Below are 22775 nucleotides of genomic sequence, written 5' to 3' on the forward strand. Positions count from 1 at the left end.
TGATTTGAACATGCTGAGAAACACACTGCACACATTACCTCAGAAATGAGCACTGAGCTGAGAATGCTGCTACAATCCTACTACTAAGTTAAGCATATGGTAAAACAGAGCAACTACACTGTTCTCCAAGAAAGCAAAAAGCCTCTAATCTTCCTAAAAAAGCAGCCATGGCATCTTTTTAAAGTTCCACCAGAACTCCAGCACTGTGGGGTGGTGGCAGATGTGGCTTTACTCCTAAACTTGCTTTTCAAAATCAAAAGGAGTGAATACAGCTCTGGAAAGATTCACCTGGGTACTACTGACACAATAAGGTATTGTTCTTAATAAACCATTTTAGCCCTTACTTGGCATTTGAAGGGTCTCTCTGTTGAGTGAACATGTTTAACGTGACAGCTTAAATGATCAGGCCTGCAAGAAAGAGAGGAACAGGAGAAAAGTGCACACTGTTACAAACAGAGTCAGGACACCTTGGCTAGCAGTGCTGACACCATGCAGCCCCCATGCCCCTGCCAGCCAGGACAAATCCCTTCCCTTCACCTACCAGGGGCTTCACCTGCAACACTTCACAGCTTAAAACCAACCTGCGGTTTAAAACTGAACTCTGTTCTGCTCACACACCTGAAAATGGCACGTTTGGTCACACCTTGTGTAAAGAAGAGAGCGCAACAGCTCTAAAGGTTGAAGTTTTGTCTATTGCAAGCACAGGTACAAACAGAGCCAGCAGCAGTGCAAGCTCCCCTGTGCTCTGTCAGTGCCCTCCACCCTGCAGTAAGACCAAGTGGCAGTTTCCCATTTGGTCACAGACTTTGCCAAAGGCTGGCAAAGGGGCTCTGTGGCTGCCCTCAGTGACACAGACACGCATCTTGTGAGATCTGAGGTCAAGAAACCACTTCAAACCACTGTCCTAAAAAAGTGACCACTTCTGACCGCTGCTAACCTTGCTCAGATGGAGACTCCCCCACCCTAAAAGCAGACAAGGCTCTTTATCCCCTCAGCAACCTCCTCAGAAGTTTGGCTCTCCCAGCTCCTCACTACCAGAGCTTAACCCTCCTTGCTCATGGAAAGCCACTAGCGGAGCATGCCTGGGATTTGCTACATGGTACCTTGAGAAGCCTTTTCCACAAACACCGCAGGTGTAGGGTTTCGTGATGCCACCTTCGTGGGACCTCACGTGGTAGGTCATGCGATCCTTCCTCTTGAAGCGCTGATTGCAAATGGGACATTCGAAGGGTTTCTCGTCCGAGTGGGACAGCTTGTGCCTGTTGAGGTGGTAGACGTCCCTGAAGGCCTTTCCACACATCTCACAAGCGTGGTTCTTCTTCACGGGCTTGCTGGGCTTCTTCACCGTCTGCGTCACCGCCATGGCCGTGGCGCCGGCGCTGCTGCTGGGGTTGGTGGCAGAGGAAGACGTAGTGACTGTGGACAGGATGCCTGCGATAGTCGAAACCAGCGAACTCCGGCTGTTGTCACCAGCGATGGTCGAGATAAGGGGCACCATTGTGGTGGGAGTTTTCTTTGGCCGTGACACTAACTTTATCCCTGTGTGGCAGGACTCGTGACGCCTCAAATGGTAGCTGTCCCTGAAAGCTTTGCTGCAGTAAGTGCACACAAAGGAGGTTTTAGGTTTTTCCTTTTTAATCCCAACAATAGCATCCTTTAATGTTTCTGGTGCAGGCTGAGGTTTCTGCGTTATTGGTAAGGGCAGAATCGGCTTCTGATCGGGCGGCTCAACAGCAGAGCTCAGGAGAGGCAACAAACTGTTCTGTGCTGCCTGCTGTTGGTGATGGGAGGCTTCGTGTGCCTAAAACCAAACATTCACACTTAAATTCTCTGGATGGGTGCTCGTTCTGGCACGCTGAGAACATTTACAAACGACAGGGAAGCACATTCTAGACCAAAAGCCATGGAGGGAACAACAGGGGAAGGTTACATAATGCTGGTTTTGGACAAGATAAACGGCTCGTGCTGTAAATGTCCCGGCTGTGCAGATCCTGTGGTAAGTGGAGGACACAGCGCAACAACCAAGGAGTTACTAAGTTTCTGGAGGGCAACTTTTTATGGAAGACAACTAGGTGCTTGTCAGATGTTTTAGTAACAGCATTTCATCTTTACATAACAGATAACTCATTTTGCTAATGATGGTATCAGATGGCACCTCAGGACTATCTCTGCAGAGGATGAAGGTACTGACAGGAGTTGCAAAATCAGGCCCCACCTTTAAGCCGAGCTCAGTGCACACCTAGAATTGAACTGCAGCCACAGAGAGCCAGGATGCGATAAGGCGTCTTATTTAAACAGTGTGTTCATACCCCTGTGCCAGCACTGAAACCAAAGCAACTGGAATCAGGAGCTGTCTAAAGCCACATCTCTATATTTAGCAGGTTCCTGATGCATTTATCCACTGACCACCGTGCTCCCTGCGTCTGGAACTAACAAGAATAGCGGCACAGCCGTTTTCTCTTCGTCAGCAGCTACTTTGTGCTGGGAAGAGAAGCTGATCGATACACACTGGGAGACATCTAGAGATGCTGGAGAACACGGTTTGGGGGCGGTGGGAATAAACCCTGAAAGCTGTTTGAAAGCAGCCAATACCAACTAACTCTGAACCACAGAATCTGTGGCAGAAGCTACAGGCAGGGGAAGCCAGCAGTGCTCAGCTGAGCTGCAGCCTGCACCACGCGCGGTTATTCTGAGGCAGACACACCGTTATTAAAACTCATCCAGTTAGACTGGGACAAAACCCTGGCAGATACAATTTTAATGTGGTTTAGAAACCACACAGACCAATTCAGCCTAATGGAGCATTAAAATAAATCACTCCAGCACCTTAAGCCAGTTTCAGTGCATCTGTATTCAAGATGTGCCTCGTTCTCATCAGACCAGTTTTAAATCAGGCTCGTTATTAACGCAGCGTGCCAGGCCTGAAGCTGAGTTTGGGGAAACTTGCATTCCCATTAGATCAGTACTGCAGCCTTCCAGGACTCCTTTCTTATGGTGTTCCTCACAAAATAACACGACTCAAAGCTGTGAGAGCTGAATAAAACACTGTGTCAGTGCACGACCCTGACCTGTCTACTTTTACATCTGCTGGGGTGGACAGATGCAGGAAGCACACTCAGGGTAATGCTCTTCCCATGGGAATCCATTTCAACACGTCCTTTGGACAAGCCAGTATTTCTAGAAGCTCACTTTGTGCCTTTTTCCTAGTTGTATCCTGGGTGCTTTGCCTCTCTGGATGGCAGCAGGGACTACAGCCCCCCCAGAGCCTCTCTCCCTTGCTGTGGGGCAGCTCCTGCATCACCCCAATCTCACTTTTTGGAAGCTGGTGCTGGTGATCTTTGGATGGAAGCCATGGGTGGATACCAACACTAACCCACGTGGGAAGGAATACAAGCTCCCAAACACTCCAAGCCTATCTGACAGGAAAACAGTTCACAGGAGAAAGCCTGAACTCCGGTGGTTAACAGGACACAAAACTTGTGGGAATCATTAGGAGCCAGGCCAGGCTGTCCATGTTTATTTGCTCTTTAAATCTGAAGTTCAGGATGCAACAGGTAGGCTGGGTATTAGCACACCTGCCTGGCCACAGCAGCCACCTCAAACAACAGCCCCAGGGGCTGCTTTATTTCAGGGAGCGATTGCAGAGCTGGATCCAGAACTCTCCTGGAGGCGACGCTGCTAAATCAGGGCACGGCACAAGCTCCAGCAGCTCCATTAAACTTTTCCCTGACTTCAGTGACAATTTGTGGATTTTCAACCATTTATTTTCCTCATTTTTAAAAAAAGTTTTGACACTTCTACATTGCATGAAAGTAAGAGTTTGCACGATACACACCGGCAGCACAATACTGAGCAAGTTGTGCACTTCAACAGAATTTTAACTTTAAAAAATCTGAAATGTTTTACAACTTCAAATCAGCATTGAACAATGTTGCTAAACTGCACCAGAAGACACTGCAGAGCACCTAATGATAGCTCCAGAGATACAATTTCAAAGGCAGAGCTAGCAGATCGGATAATGGAGAGCCCAAATCCTTTGGACAAGGTTCAAACTTAGGCAGTTTATGGATATTTTTAAGCCTCAAAGAATCGTCAGCACTTCAAGGTAATGATGCACTTATTCCTACAGATCCGATGGAGACACTGGACATAAAACAATGTATATTCATCAAGCCACAGGTTCTGGAGCTGCTGCTTATATAAGTCTGCTTATGTCGGTTCCAGGGAGCCGCGTTATTCGCAGCACCGTGCTCCTCGCAGCCCCTCTGCCACGAGCTCTGCTCCTCAGTTTCCAAGGGCTGTTAAAGCCTTTTAAAAAAGGATCAGGCAGCATTTTTTTTTTTTAACTCCCTGTTGGAGAAGGGAAGCCAGCACCTGCTGCACGCCTCTGGCAGGCGCAGCTATGCAGGCTCCAACCACGGTTTTACTTGACCCAGCATTAACGTCAAGTCAACATTTTGGAGATATTTTGATGGCCTGGGACAGGCTCTCTGCAAAATCCCCTTGTTCTGTCCCTAATTCCTTCTCTCCTGGGGGGGCAGTAAGCAAAAAAACCCCTGCAATTCGTGACCCAGAGTGTAGGATGTGGCATTGTGAACTTCCAATGCCAGAGGCTAAAATATTTTTGTGCTCCAGCCTTAATGTGAGAGCAACAAATTAGCATGAGTCATATCTTGAACACTCCATCTGATGGATGAGTCCTCCTCACATTAACAGATACAACTTTCGCTTCCTGAGCACATCCTAAAAGTGGTTTCCAAACTATGCATTTTGGGGACTGAGAAGATCCAAACAAGAACTGCTTATTCAGTAGCACGATTGTTTCCTTAGAAAGGGATACAATTCATCAAAATGCCACCTAAAAACAATCAAACAACTTTATTTGGAAGGAGCGATTTACAGTCGCACAGCCCACTGCTACAGGACTAAAATTGAGACATGGAAACCTCCTCTAGAAACATTTGGCTAAAAATTACAACTTTATATTCCCTGTATTAGGCTGTCCCTTAGGAATCCTGTCCCAGCTGGAACACACACTCGGTTTAACACTCCCCCCAGGAAGAAGGAGTGTGAATATTCAGTCACTTCCATTTGTTATTTAACTGACAACTGGGGAGAGGCTTTTAAATCCATGCTTTTAAACTAGTTTTAACTAATCAGCTGGATCAGGCCTGATGTGCTGCTGGGAGAATGGGAAGAAGAAAAATGAAAGTCACATCAGGACTACCTCAGTGCTGCTTTCTGCTGGGTGCGTTGGCATGCTCGCACCCCAAATCATCGATTTTAACAAAACCACTCGAGAAACAATACCCAGCATTTATTATGAGCTCTGAAAGCTTTATTATTTAGAGATGGGGGGGGAAAAAAAACAGAGGAAAATTTCCACGTCACAGTTTTATGAAGATGCTTCCGAGCCGCACGTTCGGAAAGTGAACTGCTGACTCCTTAATTAAAAGCAGCAAAGCTGACTCCTAAATCAGCGTGTGACATCACTAGTTCAAAACTCAGCACCTTCAAAAAAACACGGACGAGCAGCGAGGAGCTGGACACGTACTTGAAAGCATTACTTGGCATTTCTCAGCCTGCTGCAATACAGTCCTGCCAGCCTAGAAAAAAATTTCCCCTGGAAAACGCTCAGCTGGGAGGCAGCAAGGCACTAAAGCAGCCCCGGCTCGGAGGGAGATGGCCCTAAACTAAGGAGATTAACTTCTTAGCGTGAAGTTTCCTGCGTGCGAATCACAACTGCCCACTAGAGTGAGAAATAATTCACCAGACCTCAGCCAAACTCGATGGCATCACCCGCATCCATCAGGGAAAGGCGGAAAACCCAGCGCCCAGCTCCCGGTACCGGCTCCCCGGAACATTCCCGGCGTGTTTTCGGAGGCAGAGAACCCGAGCGAGTGACTCATCCCTTGGTACTTGCAAGGGACGAATTTTTCCTCCCTAAAGGAATGGTGCTCGCTCTTGGCGGATTTATTCATTCAACTCAGGTTTTCAAACTCGTGTCACGGGTTGGGTTTGGGTTTAATTCCGAGGAGGACAGTGAGGAAGCGAGCGGCCGCCACCGGGAACGTGCAAAGAGGATTATTTTACCTTGAGAAAGGTGATGTGCTGGGCGCTTTTTTTTTTTTTTTTTTTCCCCGCTGCTGCTGCTGCAATCACACATTTTATGTTTTCCAGCTCAAAAAAAAAAAACCAAAAACCAAAAAAAACCAAACCAGGAGAAAACAATCTGGTGCGAAAGGGCTCGCGAGGCTCACAAAAGCCAGGCGAGGATTTTTTTTTTTTTTTTCAGGTTTTTTTTTTCTCGTGGTACATTGGATTTTCTTCGGAATTACATAAACAGCGGTGTTTTTAAGTCAGTCTTTCACCGACAGAAAGGGGGAAAATTGTGACTCAGTTGGCAAAGGGAGGGGTTGCACGCTCCACCGTCCCTATTCCTCCCCATTCCCGTTAGGATTTCGCCAGTTTTTACAGAAATCCGGCCCGCTCGCGTCCTATTTTAAAAGAAAACAAGCTCCCTCGTCAGCCGGCCCTGAGTCAGGCTGTTTAAAGAGGGATTAATTTATTCTCCCAGACACGGCGTTTGTTCCATCGGGGTTTTGTTGGAGCCCGGTGGAAGCTTGGGGTTGTTTTTTTTTTTTTGTTCGTGGGGTGTTTTTTTTTTCTGTTGTTGTTGTTTTTCTTTTTGGGCGGGGGGGGGGGTGGGAAGAGAAAAACAAGCAAACACCAAAAAAAATAAATAAAGCGCGAATTCATGTTTTGCGGAGTGAAAAAAAAAAATAACAATAAAACATAAATACGAATATCGGTGGTTTGTAATGAAAGCGGGAAGGAGCGCGCTGCGGGGCGGCGGCGGAGGGAGAAAGTGCAGGAGGGAAGGAGCGAGAAGCGGAGCCGCGGGGCCGGTGAGGCGCTGCCCGGCGGGCCGGGTCGGGCCGGGCCGGGCCGGGCCGGGGGCGGGCGGGGGCCGGGCGGGCGCGCTGAGTGACAGCCCGGCCCGGCGGGGACCGGCGGGGCCGCGGCCGTGAGGGAGGGAGGGAGAGAGGGGGGGCGCGGGCAGCGCCGCCGCCGCGGGGCCTCACCTGAAAGAGGAACGCGGTCCAGTTGGCCTCCATGGCGGGGGCGGCGCGGCCCCGGGCGGCGGCGGCGGCGGCTGCGGCGGGCGGTCCCCCCGTCGCTCCCTCCCCCGGGCCGCAGCTACATGGAGCCGACAACAAAGCGGCGGCGGCGGCGGCGGCTCAACATGGCAGCGCCGAGCGGCCGCTTCCGCTAACCTCGGGCTGCACCACTGCGGCCCAGAGGGGGGAGGCGGCGGCGCGGCGCCCCGGCGGGGCGGCGATGGCCCGGGCGGCCGCGGCGCCGCCCCCGCCGCTCCCCTCGCCGCGGGGCGGGCGGCGGGCCCGGGGCGGCGCGGCGGGGCGGCGGCGCGGGCGGCGGGGCCGGGGCGGCGCGGCGGGCCGGCCGCCCCCCCCGCGGGGCTGGCAATGGGCCGGTCCCGGGCTGGGGAAGCCGAGCTGTGGCGAGAGAAGATGGAGGAGCGGCCGAGGTGTCCGGGGCCGCCGCCGCCCGCCCGCCCCGGCTCGGCCCCGGGGCCGCCGAGCCGCCCGCCCGCCCCTTCTCCCCTCCCCGCCCGCCGCCCCCGCCCGCCGCGCCGGGAGGGAGGGAGCCGCGGGGGCGGCGGGGGGCGGCTTCGCCCGCGGGTGCGGGCGGGCGGCAGCGCCGGGGGCGGAGGGGGGGGGGGGGTGTGAACTCGGGGCTGCCCCGGGGGTCGCCCGGCGCCGCCGCCACCTTGGCACAGCCGGGCTCGCCCTCAGCCCACCCGGGCTCGCCCTCAGCCCTGCGGGGCTGCTGCCGCCTCGCCGGGCCGGCTGTGCCTCGCACCCCGGCTGGCCGGGCTCCAGGAGGGCCGGGCCCGCCGCCGTCCCGCGGCCCCGCCGGGGGCTCGGGCCCCGCGGTGACCCCGCGCCGCTCCGTGAGCGGGTTCGCCCGCACCTCGGGCATCTTCGGCGCTGCACATGCATGCAAATCGTAGCCACGAGCAATTAAATACATTCGTACCGTTAATTACGTGTTTACATACATCAAGCACGTCCCTGACAGGCTGCAGGACGGGGCCCAGGGACGGCCCCTTGCCCTTCGCTGGTTCTCCCAGAGCAGGGAAGGATGCGGGGACATCTGTGCCCTGCCTCAGGTGGCATCTGGGGGACACCCAGCCTTTCTTTGACACCTGAGTGCGGCAGGTTTAACACTGCCACAGGAGGGGGTTATTAATCCTGACCTCCCGTTGCCTTCACTGGCGCTGGGGAGATGAGAACAGGCTTACAGCACTTTATTATTTATTTTCCCCCAGCTCTGGTCAATCCTCTTTGCTCAGGCCTGGATCCCCGCTGAGCATCCAAGGCCTCGGTGGCACCGGGAGAAGCGGCCGAGGCGCCCTGGCTGCAGCGTGCAGGGCTAAATTTGGCCCCTGTGACTTCCTCCCATGTGGGACACCCGGGTGGTTTTTCTTGTCTCCTGTTACAGATAATGCAAAGGCTGGTCCTGGAGCCGCAGCTCAGCAAAACCCCGGTGCAGCAGGGAGGAGGGACAGTGGGGACAGAGCAGGGGACGCCTTGGTGCAGCGTTGGGCAGGTCGCCTGGCTCCTGCAGTGCTGGTCCTCAGCCCTCCCCAGGCGTTTCTTCACCTTCCCAGAGCGTTGCAAAACAGTCCTTGTTCTGTTCAGAGAGATGCCTGCGGTTCTTTCACGCCTCTCAGGCTTTTTTCCTTGAAACTCCAGTGCCAGAGTCAAGTGGTTGATGTCAAAACGTGTTTGCATTTGAACCAAAAAAGAGTTTTCTCACTCTTGTGACCCCAGAGGGATGTTTGTGACTCTGCCCAGGGGCTTGGCTGCCTGGAGTGGCCCAGCCTGCTTGGGAGCACCTGCAGCTCCAAGGGTCCGTGTGTCTCAGGGAGTTTGGAGCCTGCTTGGGTTTTTTTTGGTTTCCCTCCTGTCTGCACCACGTAGAGCTCAGTGCTGATGTGAGAACTGTAAAATATTGCCCTCGCTCTGTAGAAGATCCTAAGTGAGAAAAACGGACCAAAGAAAAGCAGCCAGAGGGGTTTGCCAGTGCAGAACTCCACCAGCCTGGCTCGCCTGGAGATGGTCTGTGCTCATCCCAGATGTTTTTTCCCAGCTGGATCACCCCGTGTCCCCATCCTGCCCGGGGTTCTGACCCCCGAGAGCCCGGAGGAACCCCAGGTTCCAGGAGAGGGGACACCACCGCTGCTCCTGGTTATTTCCCTCCCGGTCGCTCGGTTATTTTTGTTAACGCTTATTAAGGAAGACTTGGGAGAGCTCTTTGTTAAGGACTCACACTCACTTCAATTAAAGGCTAAGAAAACTACCCAAGCGTATCACTGACTCATCGGAGAAATCCCGACGAGCACGTAGCCGCCTCAACTCCGTTCTTGTTTTCACAGCTAAAGGACTGGAGAGGAACAAAACCTGCGGGACTCGCAGCTCAGTCAGACGAGAGGGGAACGGAGCTGGAACCACTTCCCTGTCGGCAGTGCCCTGCTGGGCCCTCCCAGCCCCTCTTTTACCCCGACACATCCCGGGCTGGGCTGGGGGCAGAGCGAGCCGAGGCACCGAGAGTCCCCGGGGGGAAGGACTCGCAGGAGCTCTATTTAGAAAGGGCAAGTCTGTGCCAAACCTGACGAACTTTCCTTTACCCAGAATTGTAACTGGAAGTCTAAAAAGCCACAGTGTTTGAAAACACATATTTACATTATATATGCCCCAAAGCAGAATAAACAAAGGTTAGATTTGTAAACTCTCCATCTTAATTAAAACAGCGCTGCTTAGGACAAACCCACATAACAGGCAGCTTGAAGTGCTGTGTTATTTAATTTATACCTTGCAGCTCCCTTAGTCATGGAGCTGGGACAGCGATAGCATCAGCAGCCACCCCGCTGTGCAGCGCACAGGGAATTTCTAGGGCACTGGGAGCCGTGTGGCCCATTTACCACCATCCCGAGGCTGCGCTTTTCTGCCTTTTCAAACTCAAACCTTCCCTCCTTCTCCCTTGGCACTTCCCACACGGTTAGGAAGGAAGGGAATGCTGCTGGGTGTCTCCTGCCAGCGCTGGGGCTGGCTGTGGGGAGCCTGGGGGGACAGGAGCTGCCCCTCGGTGCCACAGCTGTGCCCTGCCCAGTGCCAGCACCACGCACCCCCAGCTCCTGTGACAGTCCCTGCTCCCACTCTGCTGGGCTAGAGCCTGCTTGCATCACTTACAGAAACCGGACAAAGATTCCAGCTGTACAGGAACCCCTTTCTGTTCATGCTCTGAGTGCCACAGCGGGCTTTGAATTTCGCAGCTCTGTGGGGCTGGAGAGCCCTCGAGTGTGTAAATAAGCTGTGCTGATGGTGCTGAGAACGTGCTCCCCGCAGGCAATTCCCCTTCAGCTGCTTCCCAAGTTCTGTCTTCTCTGGTTTCTCCCTTTGCAGCCTCGATTCCCTCTCAAAGTGATCAGGGACACTGAACAGAGACAGTGAATTACATCTGTGGAAGCGGAGCGGGAGGAACCGTGGGATGATCCAGCATCCTCCCAGAGCATCCCACGGAAAGGGAAAAGAAAGGGAAAGGAAAGGGAAAGGGAAAGGGAAGGAAAGGAAAGGGAAGGAAAGGGAAGGGAAGGAAAGGAAAGGAAAGGAAAGGAAAGGAAAGGAAAGGAAAGGAAAGGAAAGGAAAGGAAAGGAAAGGAAAGGAAAGGAAAGGAAAGGAAAGGAAAGGAAAGGAAAGGAAAGGAAAGGAAAGGAAAGGAAAGGAAAGGAAAGGAAAGGAAAGGGGAAAGGGAAAGGAAAGGAAAAGAAAAAGGAAAGGAAAAGCTCTTGCCAGATGGCTGCCCACAGTCACAGCCTCCATCCCTCCCTCCAGGGTGGCAGCCAGGGCCACCACCCAGCCAGCCCCGGAGCGCTGCCACTGCCCAGAGCCTCAGAGCCTCCTCCTCGTAATTAGCGCATCTGAAAGATCACTTTTCAAAAGAGGGAAATAGGATGCAGGAAACTGCCAGCCAGCTTGGCTGGAGCACCGAGAGGCAGGACGAGGCAGGGTGGAAGCACCCCAGGGGAAGGAGCGTGGTCACTGGCTCTCAGCAGGGATGGCCGAGTGCTGCTCCCTGCTCTGCTTTCCTGGCTTTAGCCCCAAACTCTCAGGTGCATTGCTGCAGCGATGTGTGAGGAGGGAGGGAGGGAAGCTGGAGAAGCCAGGGCAGTGGGGCTGTGACAGCAGGGGACCCCGGGCCTGCACAGAGCTGGTGGCAGCTCCCACCACGCTGTCACCATTTCTGGGCTCCCCCAGGGCCGGGCCATGCCCGTGCTCCCGCCAGGCAGGAAAAGCTCCACGGTTACTGCATGCTTTAAGCATTCCCTGGTGGAAGCATTCCCATGGCAAGCTGCCCTGCACTGGTCACTCCCTTCCCTGCAGTGCTCCCCAACTCTTTCCTCCTCCTGCACCTCCTGTCCCTTCTCAGCCACGCACCTGCCATGGGAAACCCTTCCTGCCTCCCTGGGATTTCCTCATCCTCCCTAATCCCTGTGCATCCATCACTGTCTCCTCTCCCTGGGGCTCAGCAGCGGGCGGATCACCGCTCCCCTAGGGGCTGAGCCTGGCTTTCCCTGCCAGGGACAGGGACAGGGACAGGGACACTGCACCGGGGCTCAGCACACGCCGTGGCCGGGCGGGACACGCTCGGAGCTTCCGGAGGGACAGCGAGCCCTGGGCTATGTTTAGCCCGGCGGCCGCACGCCGGGAAGTGCCCTTATCTCTCGCCACCTCCTTGTCCCCAGCCGTGCCTGGGCTAATCTCTGCTTGGCACCTTGAGCGCCGCACTGCCCCACGCCGCCTGCACCCAGCGGCTTTTTGTTGTTATTTTAGTCATCTCCGTCACAACTGGTTTGTTTTTTTTTTTCCTCCCATAAAACGGGCTCTGTGCTCTGTGCCCCATGGCGAGGAAGAGTTGCCCCTCGGTTGCCAGGCTGGCCCTGGGGATGCTGCTGGTGTGGCCTGTGCTCATCTCTGTGCCCTGGTGTCACACAGTGGGGATGGCCCACACTTAACATCAAGCCCGAGAATCATGGAATGGTTTGGGCTGGAAGGGATATTGAAGATCATCCAATTCCACCCCCTTCCACTACACCAGCGTGCTCCAAGCCCCATCCTTGAACACTCCCAGGGATGGAAGGGGCAGCCACAGCTCCTGTGTGTCCTTAAAACTCGCAGGCTGTGCACAGACACAAGGAGGTCACAGCTTTTTGTGTCTGGGACATTTCAGAGCCCTCCTGGCAGGAGCTCAGCGACCCCTGCTCACCCCCTGCCCCACGCTGCCCCCAGCACTCTGCCTCTCAACCTGCTCAGCTCTGCTGCTCTCCAGGAAAACCGTTTCCCAGTTTGATTTAAAAACTTCCCGAGCCAGAGCTCGTACCAATTACTTAGCAGCGCTCTGCTCCGGTTAATCACCAGTGACCATTTTTAGTAATAATTCCTGCAGGGCCAAGGACTGCAGGGAAACATCCGCTCCTGCCTTGCTCCCCTTCCCACCATCTGCCCCGGCCTCTCCCGGGCACGGGATGTACAGCAGCAGGCACATCAGGTCACTGCATTTAGGGAAAAACACGAGCGCTGAATTAGAGCAGCCGAGGCAGCGAGGAAATCCTAACGCTAATCCCTGATCTTTCACTGACACACGGCAAAGCTCGGCCGAGCCGGCTGCTTCCCTCCTCCCCAGCCACAGCTGGAAAACACGGATAATGCTGCATTACCTTCCCTGCAGGGCTGCTGCGATTAATAGCAGCAGAGAGCTCCGAAATCCTTCAGGGATGGGGATGGCAGGGATTAACACTCGGCTAGATGGTCCCCCAGGACCATTTGCCAACGCCATGCCCCATTTTCTTTATTCTTTGCTATTTACTTTTATTTTTTTTCTGGGACCTGGGTGGTGTTTAATCTCATTTGGCAGTTATGGATTGTCTCCAAAATAATCAATGTTTGTGCATTCATCTGCATCGCTCAGCTGATCCCACAGGGATGAGCATCCAGTGCTGCAGGGAGCCTGGGGCAGAGCATCCCTGCCCTCACGGGCCAAGGAACCAACTTTGCTCCATGTTTCCAAGGCAGAAACAAAACCTTTGGTGGTAGCAGGCAGCTCTGCCTCAAATTAATTTCGGGAAAATATCCTGTGTCATCCTGCAAATCAGGCAGAAAATGATGCTCCCCGTGCCTTCCCTCCTGCCTGCACCCTGTGTCCTGTAGAGACACGCACGTGTGAGGATGGAGAATCGATGGAGCCAGAATCTGCACAGCAGAATTTCCCCCCCGCCACCGTGTCTCGTCTTGTATCAAAAATCACTACAAAAATACAGCCCTGCCCTTTGTCAGAAGGAAAATACCCCGAGTTCAGCAAACTGCCAAGTTTTTCATGTTTAAATTTCCGCTGGCAGCTGCTCTCCGCAGCATCCTAGCCAGGCAAACACCCCGTGGGATGCAGCCAGCCCCAGAGCCCCGGATCCACGCTGGCAAATCTTCCCAGGTCGGCATCCGCGTGGTCTGAGCTCGTCAGGATCTGTCGCGTCATCAGCTGCGCGGAGGGCAAGCAAGTCATGCGGGAGACGGGCATTTCTGAAAAAAAAATACAGGACCCGAAGCGTGCATCGTGGCTGAGTCACTGAAACACGAAACTCACTAAAGGGATGAATTAGAGCTATTAGAATATAGAGGTAATTACTCATGTGAACAATGCCCTGCTCGACTCTTTAATGATTACACAAATTAGTGCATAAAATTATGTTAATGGCTCTGCAAGCGGCCCTTCCACCCAGCCCGCCGGCGGGAGGGGACGCAGAGGTGAGCCAGGTCCCCCCAGCCCCCAGGAGAGGCTGCAGCTCGTCCTGCGGCTCTGCCGGGCTCTGTGCCTGTCCTGTCCCGCAGTTCTGCCAGGCTCTGTGCCCATCCCACGGCTCTGCCAGCTTGGGTGACCATCCCACGGCTCTGCCGGGCTCTGTGCCTGTCCTCCGGCTCCGTGCCTGTGCTGCGGCTCTGCTGGGCTCCAGAACTGTCCTGCAGCTCTGCCAGGCTCTGTGCCCATCCCATCCTATCCCTGTATCCCATCCCACAGCTCTGCCAGGCTCTGTGCCCATCCCATCCCATCCCTGTATCCCATCCCATCCTGCAGCTCTGCCGGGCTCTGTGCCCATCCCACAGCTCTGCCCTGCTCCATGCCTGTCCTGTCCTGCAGCTCTGCCAGGCTCTGTGCCCATCCCATCCCATCCCTGTATCCCATCCCACAGCTCTGCCAGGCTCTGTGCTCTGTGCTCATCCCATCCCATCCCTGTATCCCATCCCACAGCTCTGCCAGGCTCTGTGCCCATCCTATCCCATCCTGCAGCTCTGCCAGGCTCTGTGCCCATCCCATCCCATAGCTCTGCCAGGCTCTGTGCCCATACCATCCCGCAGCCCTGCCAGCCTCTGTGCTCTGTGCCCATCCCATCCCTGTATCCCATCCCATCCCATCCCTGTATCCCATCCCACAGCTCTGCCAGGCTCTGTGCCCATCCCACAGCTCTGCCCTGCTCCATGCCCGTCCTGTCCTGCAGCTCTGCCGGGCTCTGTGCCCATCCTGCGGCTCTGCCGGGCTCTGTGCCCGTTCTGTCCCATGACTGTGCCAGGCTCTGTGCCCATCCCATCGCATCCTGCAGCTCTGCCAGGCTCTGTGCCCATCCCATCGCATCCCTGTATCCCATCCCATCCCTGTATCCCATCCCATCCTGCAGCTCTGCCAGGCTCTGTGCCCATCCCACAGCTCTGCCCTGCTCCATGCCCGTCCTCTCCTGTGACTCTGCCAGGCTCTGTGCCCATCCCATCCCATCCTTGTATCCCATCCCATCGCTCTGCCAGGCTCTGTGCCTATCCCATCCCAGCCCTGTATCCCATCCCATCCCTGTATCCCATCCCATCCCATCCTGCAGCTCTGCCAGGCTCTGTGCCCATCCCATCCCTGTATCCCATCCCATCCCGCAGCTCTGCCAGGCTCTGTGCCCATCCCATCCCTGTATCCCATTCCATCCCATCCCATCCCATCCCGCAGCTCTGCCCTGCTCCATGCCCGTCCTGTCCTGCGGCTCTGCCGGGCTCTGTGCCCATCCCGCAGCTCTGCCCTGCTCCATGCCCGTCCTGTCCTGCGGCTCTGCCGGGCTCTGTGCCCATCCCGCGGCTCTGCCGGGCTCCGTGCCCGTTCTGTCCCATGACTGTGCCAGGCTCTGTGCCCATCCCATCGCATCCTGCAGCTCTGCCAGGCTCTGTGCCCATCCCATCGCATCCCGCAGCTCCGCCGGGAGAGGACAAAGCGCTGCAGGGAGCGCGCAGTGCGGGCGGGTGCATCACTGACTCACCTCAGCCGTGCGGGGACGGCATTTAGGGAAGGTTTATTGCACGGGGAGCTGCCTGGAATCTTCATTTTCCCTCATAATTCAGCTTTCTATTTGAAACCGCTCCAACTGCAATTCCAGATAAACTGCTCTTCCCGTGCAGGTGCAGCGAGGATCATTCTGCACTCGGCATGGGGGATCCTCACCAAAGCTGGGGCTGTTTTAAGCCAATCTAGAAATGACTCTGATTTTGCTGCACAGCTAAAAACTCCGCTGTTATCAGGAGCAAGAAACCTCACGGCACAACCAACGCACGCAGATCAATGTAAGAATCTCCTGTTCTAAAGCAGAACTTTGTTTAAAAAAAAAACAACAAAAAAACCCCAAGCAAACAACAGGAAAAAAAAAAACCCCAAACTGTGGTTTCTAGGAGAAACCACAAGTTTTCTAACCGTTTCTATTTCGGAGCTAGTGTCGGGTTTATTAAGCACGGGGCTATCAGGACGATGTGCAGTTAAGGAGGAGATTCCCTGGCTGTCCGGGGCACAAAGAAGGCAGTATCGGGCCGGGCTGCCGGGCAGCTGCGGCACCGAGGGGCCGCCCAGCCCCGGGCGCACAATCGCCCTCAGTTGTACCAACAAAGCCGCACTATCGGAAGCGCAGGAGCGTCGGAACACGCGGATTCCCTGCGGGAATGGGGCGGCTCTCCCAGCGCTGCCGGCTGGAACGCGGCAGGAACCCCCTGCTTCTGGTGGGAAAAGGATTTAGGAGAGGGGTAACGGCAATTCCATTGCCCTACCCCTTTCCACCTTCTTCAGAGAGAACGCACTCTCAAAGCATTTAGTTTCAGGAAGAACACGTTCGTGAAAGAAGACACCTGGTGCCTTGGTTGGCATCTGTTGAAATCCTAGCAAATACCTTCCTGGAAGAGGTGCTGCTGGAGCAGCCAGCCCGTTCCCACTAATGCACAAGGATATGAAAATCAATGCCAGCTCTGCCCCAGCCAGGTGAGGGGATGGCTCCCTGGAATTCCCCACGGGGGAAGTCAAACAGGCATTACTCTCAGATTCTCTTTCACCCTCGGAGAAGCTGAAGGGCAAAGGAGGTGGCACCGAGCTCCCCGGGCTGTGCCAGGCTCGAGTGTTGCTCCCAAAACTCACCATCCCTGTCACAATGTTAATGAACTCATAACGTGGTATAATTAAAAACAGAGAGTGTGTCAGGAGGCACAGCCTCCTCCAGTTAACTTCTCCTACTGCTGTCAAACCTGGTTCATAGCACATTTCTGAGATATTAATTTAATTCCTCTATTTTATGTCAATCAGAGAACATGATGTTCCCCCCGAGGATGGTGGAACACGCTGGATCAGAATGTGAAATTAAAACACAGGGCACTTGGGGAAAGCCTCACTTCACCCTGTGGGTTCCCTGCTCCAGCACTGCCTGGCTGGCTGTTCACAGCACAATGATGGAAACAATTTTATGGGAAAAAAAAGGAGCGTAAGAGAGCTCCACACTGAGAACAGGTTCATTCCAGGATCCCAAAGTGCTTCACAGACACCACAGCTGGGACACAGGGAACAAAGTGAGCAGGTGCTGCTGGGGCAGGAACAGACCAGCAGCTGCTCCTGGCTCCGAGTTCTCCCCTTGCAGAGGGGGAAAACCAGCATGAGAGAGAAGCCAGGAGTGCTCTGCTCCCTCCCATTCCTTCTCCCCTGCGCAGGGAGGATCACAGCCGTCTGGCAGAGCTGTGCTGACTCCACATCAGCTTCCCCGGAAGGTGACACTCCACAAACCCCAAAGCAGAGAACACTCTGTTCCCACTTTCCTTTCCTGGGAGTCAGTGCCCTCCCAGAGCATCCACAGGGTGATCCAAACCACTGAGATAATCTCAGGAGCAAACAATCCTCACGTAGCTCCCTCTCCAGTAGCTGATCCAGGCACAGTGAGGCTTGGAGCACATCCTGCACCCACCAGCTCCCTGGTGCCAGGAGCAGGCTTGACAAATTACAGCCTTCCTGCACCTCCAGCACCTGCACAGCTAATCCTGAGTTACAGCCTTCCAGCACACAGCTTGGACAGGTAATCCTGAGTTACAGCCTTCCAGCACACACCTTGGACAGGTAATCCTGAGTTACAGCTTTCCAGCACACACCTGTACAGGTAATTCTGAATTACAGCCTTCCAGCAAACACCTTGGACAGGTAATCCTGAGTTACAGCCTTCCAACAAACACCTGTACAGGTAATTCTGAATTACAGCCTTCCTGCACACACCTGCACAGCTAATCCTGAGTTACAGCCTTCCTGCACACACCTGTACAGGAAATCCTGAGTTACAGCCTTCCAGCAAACACCTTGGACAGGTAATCCTGAGTTACAGCCTTCCTGCACACACAGTCCTGAGTTACAGCCTTCCTGCAGCCCCAGCACACACCTGTACAGGTAATTCCATATCCTATCTGGCTGAATTACCCCTGAAATTGATGCTCCACACATTAATGAGCTCCTGGTGTGGAGGCACCAGCTCAGCCTGCAGTCCCTGCCTGGCTCACACCTCTCCCCTGTATCTCAGGGTGGAGACAGGGACCCCTGGGCTGTGCCAGGTCCTTCACTCCTCCTCCCCACAGGTCCTTTGGAGAGAACTCCAAACTCCACTCCTGGCACACCAAACTCCTCAGGTTTTACTTTATGAGACCCTGAGCACACATTTACCCTTTAAAATTACTTTCAGTTTCCTTTGCTGGTGCTGATGTAACATCAATTCCCAGTAGTTTGGGGTTTGTGGGCAAACTTCAGCTTTGTAGCCCTCCCTTACTTCCCACATCCTAACAAACTTCTCTGGCAGCAGCCACCCCTTCCCCAGGGCCACAGGTGCCACAGGAGGCCATTCCCCATGGCCACAGCTCAAGGATGGCACAATACCCAACTCCTGCTCCATCCCCCCACAGCAGCCATGGCCAGTGACCAGTTCTGCCCCCAGACCAAGCCCATAAATCTCCCATTTCCCCCACAGGAGCTCCTATCAACACTCACATTAACGCTTCCTCCTTTAAGCGCAGACAATTCACTCTTCTCCCGTCCTCATCTACCAAATTCCACCCCTTTCCCAGGGAACTGATCCTTTATTGAGGAGAAGCTCAAACATGGACGTTTCCTGTGGAACACTCCAGCTCTGTTCCACACAAAAGGCTTTTGTTGGATCCCCAACGCGAGGGCAGCAGGCGAGGACGAGACTCTGCGACCAACGATGACACGGGGCGCGTTTTTGTAAAAATTTTATTTGTCAAAAGAAAAAAAGCAATGGCCAATTGAAACCTACGTCATCTTTAACTCCAATTTTTGGTCTTTAAATTTAGAGAAACGACTTAGTTACTTTTTTTTTTTTTTAAACAAACCCCCCTTTTTCCCCTTTAAGGTTTACCATCTACTCGTGCTGAATCCTTCCAAGGAGATTGCTCCAGCGTACCTCTCCAGGTCCTCGCTTTGCTCCTTTTACCAAAAAAATGCAAAACTCCATCGTGCATCTTAAGGGCTCCAATCGTCAAAAATAGGAAAAAAAATATCTTTGGAATAGCCAATTGAGTTGAATAAAAAAATCCACACGAATGCGGTTTGGTTGGGGCAGGAATCCACTCCTATGTTCCTGGTAATTTGATCCCGCTCCATGAATCCTTGTAATTCAGCCTCCCTATCCTATCCACATTATGATTTGAATCCAATGATCCAGCTCCAAGGATTGGGATCCAGTGAGCCCTCTCCAATCCAAACCTTTATAACCAGCAAAACCAAAAAAGAGGAGGCAAAAAGTTAGATACTGTAATGAAAAAATAGGATTCTGGGGAATGATCAGTTATGTTTGCCATCAATTAATTCAGATGTACAGTAATAACTATCAATTCCCCAAAACAAACTTTCCAATGGTGATGCTCAGATAATTTCTTTAGAAATGTTAATTACTATTTGGAGGAAACATTGTAAATATTTACAATATGTCAACTGGAAATGCCAACATACTCAGCGCATTGGTGGGTACGAGGTTTTGTGGTTGTCAAAAATGGTTTTACTCAACTGGAAAAGCTTTAACTGCTCGGTCTATCCACCTACTATGGAATGGCTGGACTACAGCTGCACTCCCAGCTGGAGGGAACGTTAACAATCGGTGTTTTCACACGGATTGTGAGTCAATCGTGAATTAGTCTGAGGGGGCAGGGCTGAGACTTAAATTATTCCCCACTAGGTTTGCTATTTTTATTTTGCTTTCATTCTGGTACTTATAAAAATGCAACAGCCACGCTGTATCAGTCACACAGAGGACATGCAGATTTTAGCAGTATTGATATTATACTCTGATTGCAAGTTCTACTACAAGTGTACGGATACTACGGACATGGACACTTGTAACCAAACGCTGCGGGACAAATAAACCAATGCTCCCCCCCGGCCCCACTTATTCCTTTAAAAAAAAAAAAAAAACTAGAATGGAATAGAGAATTACAAAAGCAGGGATTTGGCCACAATTGCCCCCCCAGCAAAAAAGGAAGTTTTAGAAGAGAAGAGCAATCGCAGCCTGCGGTCACGAGAACATGCCTGAAGCGACACGTGGGGACACGTAGGTGCTGGGCCTCAATTCCCCTGTCTCTCAGTATAAGGTCAATACTGCCAAGTTCATCTGTGACAATAGCACTTGGAGTCATACCATTGCCTCCATTATTGATCTGATCCTCCTCAATCCTCCTTTTGACAATCCTAAAATGATTGACATGTGCTCCACAATCCTTTAATCCAAAGCATTCTTAATCCATCTCTTCAGATATGTCTACAGAAAGACACACGAAAAGGCAAGATAAAATGTAAGATCCCCCAGAAGAGACAAGTTAGCCACAAACATCCCAACATCCCCAGCTCGTCTCGACCACAGCGGAACACTGAGACATTTACACAGCAATACCACAGCTCCAAGAATGTTGGTATTGAACTAGAACTAAACCGGAACAATCCTGACTGACAGCAATTAAAATACAATTTACCAAAGACAGGAGGGGAATGTCGGTGTCGAGGAGCAAATACTCACTAGGGATTTTACACAAGAATGCAATTCAACACTTCAGCCAATTCGAGTAAAACAGTTGGAATTTAAAAAAAAAAAATATGAAAGACTGTACTAAGTAAAGGAAAACTGTGTACAACATGGGGTTCTACAAAAAGATCAGAGCTAGAGTGATGTTTATGTACGAGATCGGGATCTGCTGTGGCGGGGAGAGTAGCGTGGAGATCCTCTGCTTCTTCTTGGGGAATAACTGCGGCTTCTGCTGTTGCTTCGACTACGGCTCCTGCTACGACTACGGCTGCGGGACCGAGATCTTCCATAGCTTGGGCTTCTTGGGCCATCAACTTTAACACGGATGTAGGCAGTTTCTCCCTATTGGATAGACAGAACTTTCGATTGAAACGTCGAGGCTTCAGGGCCATGTTTCAGGCATGCTGACAGACTGCAGACAGCGTTACTACGGCTGGGACAGACAGCAGAGCTTACACGTCTACGTCCAGCCTGACCACACACTTATCTAGCTGCTCTGTAACCAAACAGTGAACGCCACACGTTCCTTACCTTCAAATCCTACTGTTAAGCCCCTTGTATCCAATTCTGGCCAAAGAAAGTAAGTGTGATACCTACCTCGTGAGATCTAAATTTAGTGTTATCCAGCTTTCGCACAGCGTAGGTCATGTCTTCCTTCCGCACAAACTCCACGACACCAGTGCCATCTCGGAAAACATCAGCATAACATACATCACCTGCTTCACGCATGTGATCCTTTAAATCCTGCCAACTTCCACTTGGAGGCAGCCCTACAGAAAAACCGAGACGTGACTTTAAAACCGGATTAGAGCCTTACCTCCCGTGTTACGCGTGAAAGAGAGGAGAGCTCAGCATCGCGGGGACACCACTCCACCCTTCCCACAGCGCACGGGGCGATGCTTTTTAAGGGGAAGCTCGCAGCAGCACCACGCCTGCAGGACCCCGGGGGAGCACTTAGGCTGAGAGAGAGGAATGACTCACCCGAGACAATCACTCTGTACTCCGAGCGCCGGGACGGGGGCCCGTACCTGCCCCGAGGGGCTCCTCCCCCTCCGCCGCCGCCGCCACCTCTGCCGGTACCGCGGCCGCTCCGAGGGAACTCCACGCGGAGGCGATACCCATCGTAGTCGTAGCCGTCCCGCCCGTAGACGGCGTCCTCCGCGTCCCTGCGGGCGGCACGGGGCGGGCGGTGAGCGCGGCCGCCGCACCCCCCGCCTTTGTTCCCGCTCCCCGCCCGCCTCTCCCCGCCAGGCCCCGTTAGCGCGGCCCAGGCCGCGGGGCCACGCTCCCGGGCGGGCAGCGGCGGCTCCGCCGGGGCTGGGGGGCCCAAGCAGCGCCACGGGGGTCTCACCTGGGGTCCTCGAACTCGACGAAAGCGAAGGGCGGGCCCCCGCGGCGGTTCTTCAAGTCGATGTCGCGGATGGCGCCGTACTTGTAGAACACGTCCTCGATGTCCTTGGTGCGGATGTCGGGGGGCAGGTTCCCCACGTAGATGCGGCAGTCGTTGTTGCCGGCCGGGCCGCGGATGACGCCGCCGCCGGACATGGCGAGGTCGGCAATGTTTGCGGCGGCGCGGGGCGGTGCGGGGCGGCGGTGGCGGGGCCGGGCCGGGCTCTCGGAGCGCTCGTCACCTCCCCCGACCGCCGCTTCAAAATGGCGCCCGCGGCTCCGCTCGCGCTGCCTCTGCGCGCACCGATCTCACCCCGGGACGCAGCACCGGCCGCAGCACCGCCCGCGCTCACGGCGGACCAGCAGTGCCCGCGTCTTCCGCCGCGCCCTCACTCTTCCGCCCCGCGCATGCGCGGTTTCACCGCAAAGTAGTCCCTCGGTTCTTGCCGCTTCGGAGACGCGGAGTCCGTGCTGGTGGCGCAGCTGTGGGGCGCTAGGCTGCGGGAGCTCAGTCCTACCGTAGGGAGCCTCTAGTCCCCGCGGCCGGTGAAAGACGTGCCTCCCGGCAGCGGCTTAAACGGCGGCGGTTGCGTGACGTCACGTCCGGTGCGGCGCCCCGCGCCTTTAGGCCCGGCCGAGGAGGGCGCGGCCCACAATGCACTGCGCGGGACGGCGGGCGCGCTTGGCGCCAAGCGCGGGGCCGCTCCCACAATGCACCACGCGCGGCGGGAACGCGCGGCGGGAACGCGCGCGGAGTCCGCGCCGTGTCCCCTGATGTCCCCGGTTATCCCCGGTGTGTCCCAGCCGTGTCCCCGCCGTGGAATAATCTCGCGTGGAAAAACACGAAAAACACGAGATCTCGCGTGGAAACATCACGCGTGTAAAAATCTCGCGCGGGGAAAT

At 54.3% G+C, this 22775-nt stretch overlaps 2 protein-coding genes and 1 long non-coding RNA gene across 4 annotated transcripts in view; all 3 read right to left on the reverse strand.

Moving 5' to 3' along the window:
- Positions 1-7258, reverse strand: part of VEZF1 (vascular endothelial zinc finger 1) — a 14622-nt gene extending 7364 nt beyond the window's left edge. Inside the window, exons 1-3 of the mRNA XM_033077932.1 lie at positions 7086-7258; positions 1104-1801; positions 345-408 (exon numbers count right to left, since the gene is read on the reverse strand). Of these exons, the coding sequence (XP_032933823.1) occupies positions 345-408; positions 1104-1801; positions 7086-7118 (795 nt within the window). The 5' untranslated portion in view covers positions 7119-7258. The remainder of the gene's footprint in view (positions 1-344; positions 409-1103; positions 1802-7085) is intronic.
- A 6178-nt stretch (positions 7259-13436) lies between these two features.
- Positions 13437-16464, reverse strand: LOC117006087. The gene is made up of 2 exons (XR_004419951.1): positions 15429-16464; positions 13437-13659 (listed from the first exon to the last, which is right to left on the reverse strand). It is a non-coding gene; the product is annotated as an uncharacterized LOC117006087 (long non-coding RNA).
- Positions 16465-18665: 2201 nt separating this feature from the next.
- Positions 18666-22457, reverse strand: SRSF1 (serine and arginine rich splicing factor 1). 2 transcript variants are annotated; one of them, XR_004419950.2, is made up of 4 exons: positions 21835-22457; positions 21465-21649; positions 20103-21253; positions 18666-19174 (listed from the first exon to the last, which is right to left on the reverse strand). XR_004419950.2 is itself a non-coding variant. In XM_033078363.2 (4 exons), exons 1-4 carry the CDS (start codon positions 22026-22028, stop codon positions 20631-20633), a joined length of 747 nt encoding a protein of 248 aa, XP_032934254.1. In that variant the 5' UTR covers positions 22029-22453; the 3' UTR covers positions 18666-20630. The 2 variants fall into 2 exon arrangements, 1 of the variants encoding a protein (XP_032934254.1); XM_033078363.2 differs by having other exon boundaries at positions 18666-20825; positions 21081-21253; positions 21835-22453.
- Between the last annotated feature and the right edge of the window lie 318 nt (positions 22458-22775).

The sequence above is a fragment of the Catharus ustulatus genome, chromosome 22 (genome assembly GCF_009819885.2).
Source record: "Catharus ustulatus isolate bCatUst1 chromosome 22, bCatUst1.pri.v2, whole genome shotgun sequence".
In the NCBI taxonomy this organism is placed as follows: domain Eukaryota; kingdom Metazoa; phylum Chordata; class Aves; order Passeriformes; family Turdidae; genus Catharus; species Catharus ustulatus.

Coding starts and splice junctions, on each gene's coding strand:
- SRSF1 (XM_033078363.2), bottom strand. CDS start 22,028: ATGTCCGGCGGCGGCGTCATCCGCGGCCCGGCCGGCAACAACGACTGC. Junction 21,650..21,834: donor GTCGAGTTCGAGGACCCCAG/GTGAGACCCCCG, acceptor TGCCGCCCGCAG/GGACGCGGAGGACGCCGTCT. Junction 20,826..21,080: donor CTAAATTTAGATCTCACGAG/GTAGGTATCACA, acceptor TCTATCCAATAG/GGAGAAACTGCCTACATCCG.